The sequence below is a fragment of the Lactuca virosa genome, chromosome 8 (assembly GCF_052849685.1).
Source record: "Lactuca virosa cultivar CGN04683 chromosome 8, Lactuca_virosa_CGN04683_v6, whole genome shotgun sequence".
Taxonomy (NCBI): domain Eukaryota; kingdom Viridiplantae; phylum Streptophyta; class Magnoliopsida; order Asterales; family Asteraceae; genus Lactuca; species Lactuca virosa.
The window spans coordinates 298,583,073-298,593,654 of record NC_136433.1 but is presented as its reverse complement, the minus strand read 5'-3'; the positions used below and the strand labels follow the sequence as shown (position 1 = coordinate 298,593,654).

Sequence of the window (10,582 nt, the reverse complement as noted above, 5' to 3'; positions counted from 1 at the left end):
AGAGTCCTATATATCCTGCTTTATGCTACTCCTTTGGAGATATGAACCTAGGTTGCCATTTTAGAAGCTATTTCACCAAAAGAATCCTTATGAGTGTTGCATGAGCGTAAAGGTTGGACCTTTACGTGATTATTGTGTATTGGGAGGCTAGATCTATAGGTTAGAGAAGTAGATCTGACCTCAGAAGGTCTTTTGAGTGTTGCTATGGAGGGAACTCGCCGAGTCCATAAGGGGACTCGACGAGTCGAGTCGGGTTGCCCCACGATTCGTTACCAGTGGTAACCTGTCGAGTGAAAGGTTAACTCGACGAGTCGAGTGAGGATTTATGAGGACTAAGAGGACACGTATGGACTCGCTGAGTCACGCGAGTGCACTCGACGAGTTTGGTCAAAGTTTGACCGTTGACTAGGGTTGACTTCAGTTGACCTTAGGGTTTTGGACAAGCTGGGTCGAGAGAGGTCAGGGAGGGGTAGAATAGTCTTCTACCCATTCTTTAGAAATAAGGGCAAGAGAAAGTATTGATTAGAGATGTTATTATATTAATAGGAGGAGGCTAGGTCGGGTTATCGAGCACGAGTGGTTATCCGACATCGTACGAGGTGAGTATTCTCACTATACTTTACCTAGAGTGGTAATTATGTGTGACCGGAAGGTCTTATGTGCTATGATGAGTATGTGACGTATGCTGTTATATGATATGTATATGATATGTTATGTTATGAGAAGTATGATATAGACCGGAAGGTCAACAGTGCATGGGCCGGAAGGTCAAGATGATATGGACTGGAAGGTCTACCAGGATTATGGGACGGAAGTCCCCTGAGACACATTGACCGGAAGGTCTTGTAGAGTTGTAGCCTTGAGTGGCGTATGTGTTGTATGTGGTATTTTGGGGAACTCACTAAACATTCATGCTTACTGTTTATGTGATATGTGTTTCAGGTACCAGCGAGGATCGCGGGAAGGCGCCAGCATGATCTGTACACATTGATGGAGTTTTATGTATTTGAGATCTTGGGATTGTTTTATTTGGAGGACATGTGTTACATTGGATTTTGCTATTTCTTATGAATGAAATTATGTTTTAAAAATGAAAAATTGTTTTGAAAATTCACGTTGTTACAAATATGATATTTCCTTATATGCCCTTCCTTCTCTGCTTGGTATCTGTAATGTCAATTACTAACTTTTGAAGGTGTGTTTGGGTTTGGTTCCTAGATTCTTTGTTGGTTTGACCTGAGGAAATGCCTTATGTTCGGTTTTAGCCTTCATCCGATTTTAATTTGTTCATCTTTCTAAGGTTCCTGCTTTCTCCAGTGATATATGCTTACTTTTTCTCATTTTTTCCACTAATTTCATCTCGGGGCTTTGATGGTTATTCTTTGATGATTAGTTTGAGGTTTTTATGGATAGGGAATTGGAAAAAGGTAAGGTTCGCAGGAAACTGGGACAAATTTTTTGTTAGGATAATTTTAAGAAGAAAGGCTATAATGGGTATTTTATGATCAATAAATTCAGAAGAGCGTTGAGTTACATGTATTGCATAAAAAGTTGGAAATGATAATACTAATTAATGTCAAAATAAGTATGACAATGCAATTTACAGGTATTTAGATTGTTTGTGTTAATTAATATTGCTTGATTGATGGTGCAGGGTTGTGGCTGTTTTCCATGGAGCATAAAATGATTTTTGGAATTACGGATAAAGAAGTGTTTGTGTAGTAAACAATGCATCAAAAAAATATGGTATGAGAGCTTTTAAATTAAATGGTACAATTTTTTCATTCTTTGAAGATTTCTATTGTGTAGGCATTGAGAACGATCCTACCCTTATATATATATATATATATATATATATATATATATATATATATATATATATATATATATATATATATTACTTGATTATGTTTTACTATAGTTTTTAATGTTATTTTCTTTTTGTGAATCTGTAGACTTCTATGGCATGATGTGATTGAAATTATTCATAAGTTGAAAAGAGAAGAAGTGATAATTAACAAAGTGGCCTTATGCACCAACATTTAAGGTTGAAATCATTCATAAGAAAACATGCATTTTTTTTACAAATTACACAAGGGACATAGTAAAATGGGATACCCTCAAACTCGAGCTCGATGATGTTTTTGGTAATAAGAGTAATGTAGGTTGCTATTACATGCAGTTGTTCCCATTCATCTTTTCGATTCTTTTAATAATTTTTGCCCTTTGACGATTGGGGGTTATTAATAATAGGCATGATCTGCATACCTCCATGGGATACACAAAAGTGGTGACTTATCCGATAGTTCTGGTATATTGTTGGAATGACATAACTTTGTCAATGACCATTATGCCCCTGGTCATTTTTTGCTATTTAAAGGATGTTGGTGAAAACCATTGACATGGGTGACTTTTACCGACAAATAAAACAAAACTTGGTTGGTATTTATGGTGAAGTCCTTAGAGTACATTCCTATTATGCGGTTGTTGAGGATTTTATACCTTCTGCATTGGTGCCCTCTCATGATGATTTTCTCTCTTTCATGTTTTCATGTGTTTGAATGTTTTAGGTGATGTTTTTTTTCCTTAGAATTCGAACTCTATGTAACTTTGTCCAGCTTCCCCCTGACTCTTTTTTTCTTTTAATATATTTGCTTGCCATTCTAAAAAAATTGTATAAAAGTATTTATTAGTACATTTAATATATTCAATACATTTATGTAGTCGATCCTTCTATGAGTGGAATTACCTGATTAGCTCAATTATACAACTTTGGCAAATTGATTACTTCTGTAGTTGTACTTTAATATATTGATCCCATTTACTTTTTACAGTTTGGCCAATTGAGTATTTTGTTTAAATTCTAAATTATGATTTTTTTTTTGTTTAAATTTGCAAACTATGAATATGTAAACATTAAATATATGAATCTTAAATGAATGTTTCTTAATTAAAAAAAAATACATCAGAATATTTTAATATTGTTTATATGGTCTGGATGTTATGATCAACAATCATAGTTTTGATTTATCATCTTAAAAAAAGTTCAATCATAATGTCAAGATGTGTTTACTTCATTTTCATTACTATATAAAATTGATGGCAAAGTCCAAGAATAAATATAATTGCATTCCAATATTTGTTTTAAAGAATAACTTAATCTTTATACATGACACAAAATCAGATTAGGTGAAACAACTCTTGAAAGGAATTGACAAGCATCTTCAAGACCTGCAACTTACATTTTATTTGATATGTATTTTGTATAATGAAAAAGTTTACTTTCTATAGCTTAGAAAATTTTAATTGTGTTATCCGGTACTCAAAATTTATACAAGAAAGGATGCGAATTGACACAATCAAATCTATTCAGTGTTGGCTTACTCGGTTCAATTCGTTTTAATGCATTTAGCCCGTATTTCGGTTGATTACAAAAATTAGCAATGGAAGTGCATTACTATTTGTTGTAGTTAACCCCTCTAATGCGATTGTACTTGAATTTGTACGTAGGTTAACTATCAAAAATAGAATGTAGGCTGGTATAATGAAATAAAGTATAATTACAGAATGATGATATAAGAAAAAGTAAAATCAATATTTTTTTATTACACCGGTCCACCGTCCACTGGACGGGTACAACACTAGTTAAAGTATATCATTGTGACATTCATTATCCATTGATAAATAAATCAACAACCTTTTACTTCCTTTCTATTCTGCACTTTTCTCCCGTAAAATATAAACATTTTGGTTTTTCAAACGTAGCCGAGTGATTATGAAGGGGGAAGGTCATCAGCGTTTTTTTGGATAGTATAAGATCCTACTGTCAGCGCTTACTAACAATATTGCAAAGTCTAAAAAAAGCAATTTCATTTAAACCGAAGCAACCAAAACCTTATACAATAACACGAATAAACAATTACGTCCAAATAAGTACATAAAAAAAAACCATTATAAACCCAAAAACCTATGATCTAAGCTTTCCTAGAAGTGATATTATTTTCCGATATAGACTCACCAATACTCAACATAAGTGGATAAACCGGACTAAACTCCTTCTCCCCTCTGGCCCTAACACCAACCGCATAATCATCCAAAGTCGCCTTAATCCCTTTCCAAATCTGATCCTCTCCTTGCGAATCCAACCACAACGAATACTGTAAAGCCGTAAGTTTATTCCGTTGCATCGGCGACTGCAACTCATCCGGGCCCCGCGAATACAAATGATGCAACACAACACTCGGTGGCAAATCCTGGATCACCGGTGACGAACCGAGTTGACTCGTTTCCAAAAAGATAACCGGACGTAACGCGCGAAGGGCCCGATACGGTGCACCGAGTTGCTCAACCGGGTACAAGTTTTGACCCACGGATAGTTCCAACTCAGCCATGTCTCGAGCCATTCGGAGTTTCCCGGACTCGGACAGCGGTCGAACCAGGGACGCGTGTCGGATGAAAAAGATCAGGACTCGAGCCGCCATGGTTCGGACCAGACGCGTGCAAATGGTTTCGGTTCCGATTCCGATTCCGGTTCCGATTCCTTTGGCGGATGAGGGGAGGAGTCGGGAAAGGAATTCGGTGCGGAAATGGGTGATGTGCTTTTGGAGGTCTTCCATGTATGGCGATGAGTTGTTGTCCATGGCGGCATCGGCTCCGTGGGCCCCGAAGTTTTGGTTGTGGATTTGGAGGATGGTGGATTCGAGGCGGTCGAGCATGGACTGGAATAGGGAGGTGACGGAATCGCAGGCGACTTCATAGATGGTGTTGAGGGAGGGGGAGAGGACTTCGGTAGCGATTGGCGGTGTTATGGCGGAGATGCTGATGTGGATGTCTTGTAGGTGTTGGCAGAGTGTGAAGTTTTTTACTTGTGCGGGAGTCGCGGGCCCCGTTATCTGACGCGCTTCGGGTCCCGTTGCTATCTATAAAAAATATAATTTTTTTTTTTGGTTATAATCGGTTAATATATATATATATATATATATATATATATATATATATATATATATAGGAAAAGGGCAAAAACGTAATTTCACCTGGTACTCGGCTCGTTGAGCGAGTAAAAGGAGGACTTTGCTGATTTCACGGAGGACAAGAAGTGTTAAGCGTGTATCCATTTGAACAGCTTCAATTTCTTCTTGAATTCGTGAGATAATTCTTGAAATATGTTCTTTAGAGGGAATACTACCACGGTTTGACATAGGGAATACAGAGTTGACAAGATCTGATAGGCGACTCAAACAAAGGGCTAAGAAAGCTGTTTGAAACACTTCAATGGCACCCACCATTTGATCTCTACCTTCAAGTGTTATGGCAGGTAAAACCCCTTTGACATCTGTGTCTCGTGAAATTCTTTCAAGAAGATTTTCTATCATGGAGAAGAGCTTTGGGTATCCAACTGTAAATATCTCTTTGACAAAACTTGATGCTGTGAAAGTAGATTTCATTTGGTTTGCGAATGATTTTACAATTGCATCCCACACACGAGTGGTTAAGATAGAGTCGCCTTCCTACAAACAAATTTAATAGAAAGATATAAGCTTCATGCAGATGAAAAGACATCAATGCCCTCCTCTTCCTCTTCTTCATGGAAAACATCCCTAGAAAGCTTGTTCAGTTTTGTATTAAGTAAAAAAGAAACATTCATATGTAATGTATTGGATTAAGAACTGAATCAAAATGTAAGAACTGGTGGTAGTACTACATCCAAACACTATCTATGCACCACATTTTATTACAACTGATTATCTTGTTCCGAATTCTAATGATTAATATCACAATCACTTCCAAAGTGAACATCCAAACACCCTGTTACTTAAAAGAGATTCATCAAAATGTATTGTATTAGTCATGATCTAAGCTTCCTTTCCCTGTAAATCTTGAAGCATCATTGTTATATAACAACAGCACACAGTTATCTAACTTAATGCTAACAGTATATATAAGTGTATAACCTACTCATCCAGGATTCAGCAAGGGGAACTCAAAGAATTATACTGAATTAACATAAACGAATTGCAAATGCGATTACAGTATCAACTCACCTGCATCACTTCATCAAGTAGCAAGGCATGAGTGAAGGGATCCCTTTTCTTTGATAACACCCTCTGCAAATGCCAAATGGCAACCACGACTGAATGCAAATGATCCATACAAACAGCCATCCTCTGCCATAATGCATCTTTGGCCTTACCTCCACCACCGAGCTGTGGTGTTCCACTCCTTTGTATCCCTCCCGGACCACCAAAACCACCACCACCGGATGAAGATATCGCCTTCATATCCAAGGCAACACTCACACTCTTTACACCCTGAGTCTTATACTTGTTTATCAAAGTATCTACCGTTGTCCTCAACTCCCCTAGATTGTAGAACACCTGTAAGCCAGCACCAACCTCCGCCTGATTAAAACTTTCAAGACCCCTTTCAAGTACTTTCATTCCTTCAGAGCGCAACCTCTGGCCTGCTTCGTATATCCATTTCAGTTCCTCATCGACTGGGACAATTCCAGATAGATCATTTTCATTGCAGAGGCGCAATATCTCACTGTGTAATTGAGCAGCTTTGGAGAGATCGAGTTTCTCGGCTTCGGGTTCTGCCATCACGTCGCGTAGCTTCTTGGTGAGACGGAGTACACGGACAGTGGACTGAAGGAGATCGACGGTGAAATGGAGGTTAGAGAGTTGAACCGTTTTAGATCGGATCTGACGGTTTGGATCGGCGATCTCGGAACGGACGAGGCGTACGGATGATTGGAGAGTGGAGACGGCGGACCGTATGGAGGAGAGAGAGGATTCGGCATCCTTGACGGAAGAGAGCTGCGAGAGAAGATCGTTGTGACGAGACAGGACTTCGGAACGGAGCTGCTTCTCTAGGAGGCGGATGCCGTCTTGGATCTTCTCGGCACGAGCAGCGGCTGTGCCTGAAGAGAGTGCCTCAGAGGAGAACCGGGTTGAGTCGAAATCGGAGGAGAGGAATTTGGAGAAAATTGGGTCGGAGGCAAAGGAATCTAAGAGTGATGAGGAAGAGGATGGAGGGCTGGACGATGATGGGGTTCCGGAGGTGGTGGCAGTGGTTCTGTCTTTGAAGGTAGGGAGGCGCTGAATTGATGAACGCTGGACCGCCGGCGATGCCATTCTTCCCCGATCGGATGCAGATATGGGTAATCCGCACCGGGAACAAATTTTATTAAGCAACTGAGAAACAATTATCCACCGATACGCGACAGTCAACTATCTCTCACTCCAATTAGAAAATAACCATCATAGCCCATTTTATTTTTTAGTTTATTTTTACATTTTAGTTTTTACTACAAAATAGCAAAATAAATGAAAAAATAACATATATATATATATATATATATATATATATATATATATATATATATATATATATATATATATATATATATATATATATATACTTCCTCCAATAAAAAGGATGTGGGCGGCCGTTTTTAACATATATGGTGTAAGCAGCTTGGTTGCTTCCTTCACACCGCCTCACCGTTAACTGTGGTGGTTTTCTTCATTGTCGATAAACACAAGACTTTCCAAGCTGCTTGCCACATCAGGCTTCTTCTTTGCCGCCTCAAATAGCTTAATCATCGGAGGTTACGCCTGGATCCCATTTCAAAGTGGCAGTTGTTCTGTAGGCATTAGGCATGTTCCAATTCAACGCTATATGCTTCTTCTCCAGTTGATTAAGGTAATGATTTTTTTAATATTATATTCGTCATTTCTTGATTTCTCCTTCCTTCGCCTAAAATAGGTCAGTCAGGACCGTCTCAACACCATTCCTTGTTTACATCTTTCCGGTCAGCTTTCAGGTGCCATCTCAAAACGTGTCGATGTATAAGTAGATCTATATTACACTGATTTTCCTCCATACGACACCTCCCATGTACTCCGTTTTACTTGTCTATTTTGTCGACTATCCTGTGGGTCTCCTTCTTCTTCATGCCTCCACCATGGCTCTCAATTTTAAACCACCTGATGCTTGCTTCTTTCTTCTTGAAAGACCCTCCGTCATACCAAGTTACTATTCAGGTAGGTTTGAGCCCTAATATTGAAAAATTGATTTCTTACAAGTAATGTTTTTTTTATCTTATATTCTGTGATTTATTGATTTCTCATTCCCATGCCTAAAATTGCTCAATGAAACCTGTCCTAGGATCATTCCCTCTTTACATTTTTCCGATCCGCTGACATCACTGATGTCGGGCCAGTTGGCAACCACGGTGGTGCGGGACAGCTGACGTCCCTTCCTCCCTCTGAAAAAAAAACCACCACAACATCATCCCCAACGTATCAAGACCACAACCTAACACCCTCGCGACCAATGTACATCAAGGAATCTGCCAGCCACCACCACTAACACTTTTTTAGGTTGGATGTTTGTTTGGGTTTGGTTTCTTGAAGGTGTTTATGGTGTTCTAGGACTCCTCAGATATGGTAAGTTATTAAATTCTTTGGTTATGATTGATATGAATTGTGCCCTAAAAGTGTTTGTTGAAATGTCAGTTTGGTTTTGGTCATTGTTAAATCATTTGATTCAAACTTCAATTGCAATATTAAGAGAAACGCATACGAATAGATCATAATAATCCAACAGTAAATCTCTTTTTTCACATATTATTTTGTGGGGTATCCTTAATGTTATCATTTACATTGTCGAACATGAAGTTGGAGCTAATGAAACTTCAATTAAAGAGGCTAGAAAACTTTCATAAGAATTATTTGCATCATTAAGAAGGTTTGTTATATGACAAATATATTTGGAAAAAAATCTAATCTTATTGTTTATGTTACAGGTTCATGAACGAATGACACAAAAAAATGTTGATGGCATTATAAAAGGTATAATTTGTAGCAATTTATACAAAGGGGGTTTTTGTTTTAACTTAATGAGATTAATTAATGGGTCAAATAAAACCCTTTTGAAGTATTTGAATAGACTATGTGATCTAAGTTTGTTCCGTTTCAAAGCATGGTCACTGTTCTTGATAAACTTCAGTTTGGTGTGCACTCTCTTTCTTCTTGATGATGTAGTTTTAAGAATATATGTTCTTTAATGCAATTAATGATGCTTCATTTAAGTGGGTAATATTCCAGTTCTCTTACCATAGACACCTCCTGATTACATCATTCTTAGGCAGCTGACTGTATGGCTGCTTAGCCGCATTTCGGGACAGCTGACTATATGGTCGACAGTTTTCTAGGTGATTTAGTTCTTATCTTTTCTTACATTCATGAACCATATCTGATGCCATTTTGTTTTTCTTATTTAATATTGCATTCACAGCTTTGTAATTACATGCTCTTACTAAACTATACATTTGATTACAACTCCAGCTTGACTAAATCTTTTAACCATACTGGGTAGAAATTGATAAATCCATCAACAACTTTGACTCTAAAGAATAAAGATGCTTTTTTATTTGGAAAAGAGGTAATTCTTGTCATGATTCTCCCTGATCTTACATCTTGTTGTTTTTTTTATTGTGCAACTACAACTTTATTTTACCAATGGCTTTCTTATAATTTATGTTGACATTTGTTTTTTTACCAATTTATGCAACAAAATGGACTTGTTACAAATCTATGCAAATGCCAAAATTCGTGAATTAATTGCAACAATTTGAAACATGACTACTTGCATAATTCTTGTTAGTAAAGAGTCATTGCATAATTTCATAATCCGAAAAATGATACTCCAAAAACTGAAGGAAGCATAGGTAACGTTTTAATTTAGAGTTTTTTGGTTAGTAGCTCTTGACAAACTTCTTTCATCTTTCTCCCATTGACATATGGTCCTTGACAGATTCTGGGGCAGTTGCCGCCATCCTTCCTTCTATGGTTTCCAGTGATCTTCAGCCAAGATATGGTGATCAAATTGGTAACAGGAGCTTTTAATAAAAAAAATGACAAGAGAATTGATGGCAGGGTTGTGTGCATCGAGATTGCTAATGGGGGAGGTTTTATGGTATAATGAATGGTAAACAATTTGTCTTCTATTTAATGACATTGCTATAATTAGGTTTATTATATTTTGAAAATTACCCACTTATAGGAGTACCCGTGGAACTTTTACAATAATTTAAAGCTTTTGATTTCTAATTCCACATAGATCGATACCATGAATAGGAAATAAGACATTTAGGAATACTTGAACTTGAATTGTTGCTTCACCCCAAAATACCCCATACATTCAACCATTATTAGTTGAAGTGTTTGTTGTACACTAAGATGTATATATTATCTCGTATAATTAATCTAAAATAAAGAAAGAACAAGTAGCTAAGGATTGACTTAATTTTTTTCTCTTACATTGTTCTATTTTGTTAACTTTTTTATTCTTATTAAGGCATAGTTCTTTGAAAAGATTACTTAGTTATAGCATTGTATTTAAAAAAAAAAATTGAAGGTTAGTATTATTATTTTTTTCATTTTATTTTTGTTACATAATCTTACTATTTTTTTGTATTGTTTCAATACAAGAGCAAAATGATGAAAATATGAGTGAATGGGTGTACACCGACTCATATAAATTACAATCCCCAATTTATTAGGCTTTTAATTTTTAC

At 37.0% G+C, this 10,582-nt stretch overlaps 1 protein-coding gene across 1 annotated transcript; it reads right to left on the bottom strand.

Moving 5' to 3' along the window:
* Positions 1–3,845: 3,845 nt before the first annotated feature.
* On the bottom strand, positions 3,846–7,239 carry LOC145129813 (Golgi transport complex protein-like protein). Its single transcript, XM_079064626.1, has 3 exons — positions 6,042–7,239; positions 5,034–5,507; positions 3,846–4,919 (listed from the first exon to the last, which is right to left on the bottom strand). The coding sequence occupies exons 1-3, from the start codon at positions 7,131–7,133 to the stop codon at positions 3,975–3,977; spliced, it is 2,511 nt and encodes an 836-aa protein (XP_078920752.1). The 5' UTR covers positions 7,134–7,239; the 3' UTR covers positions 3,846–3,974.
* Positions 7,240–10,582: the final 3,343 nt, after the last annotated feature.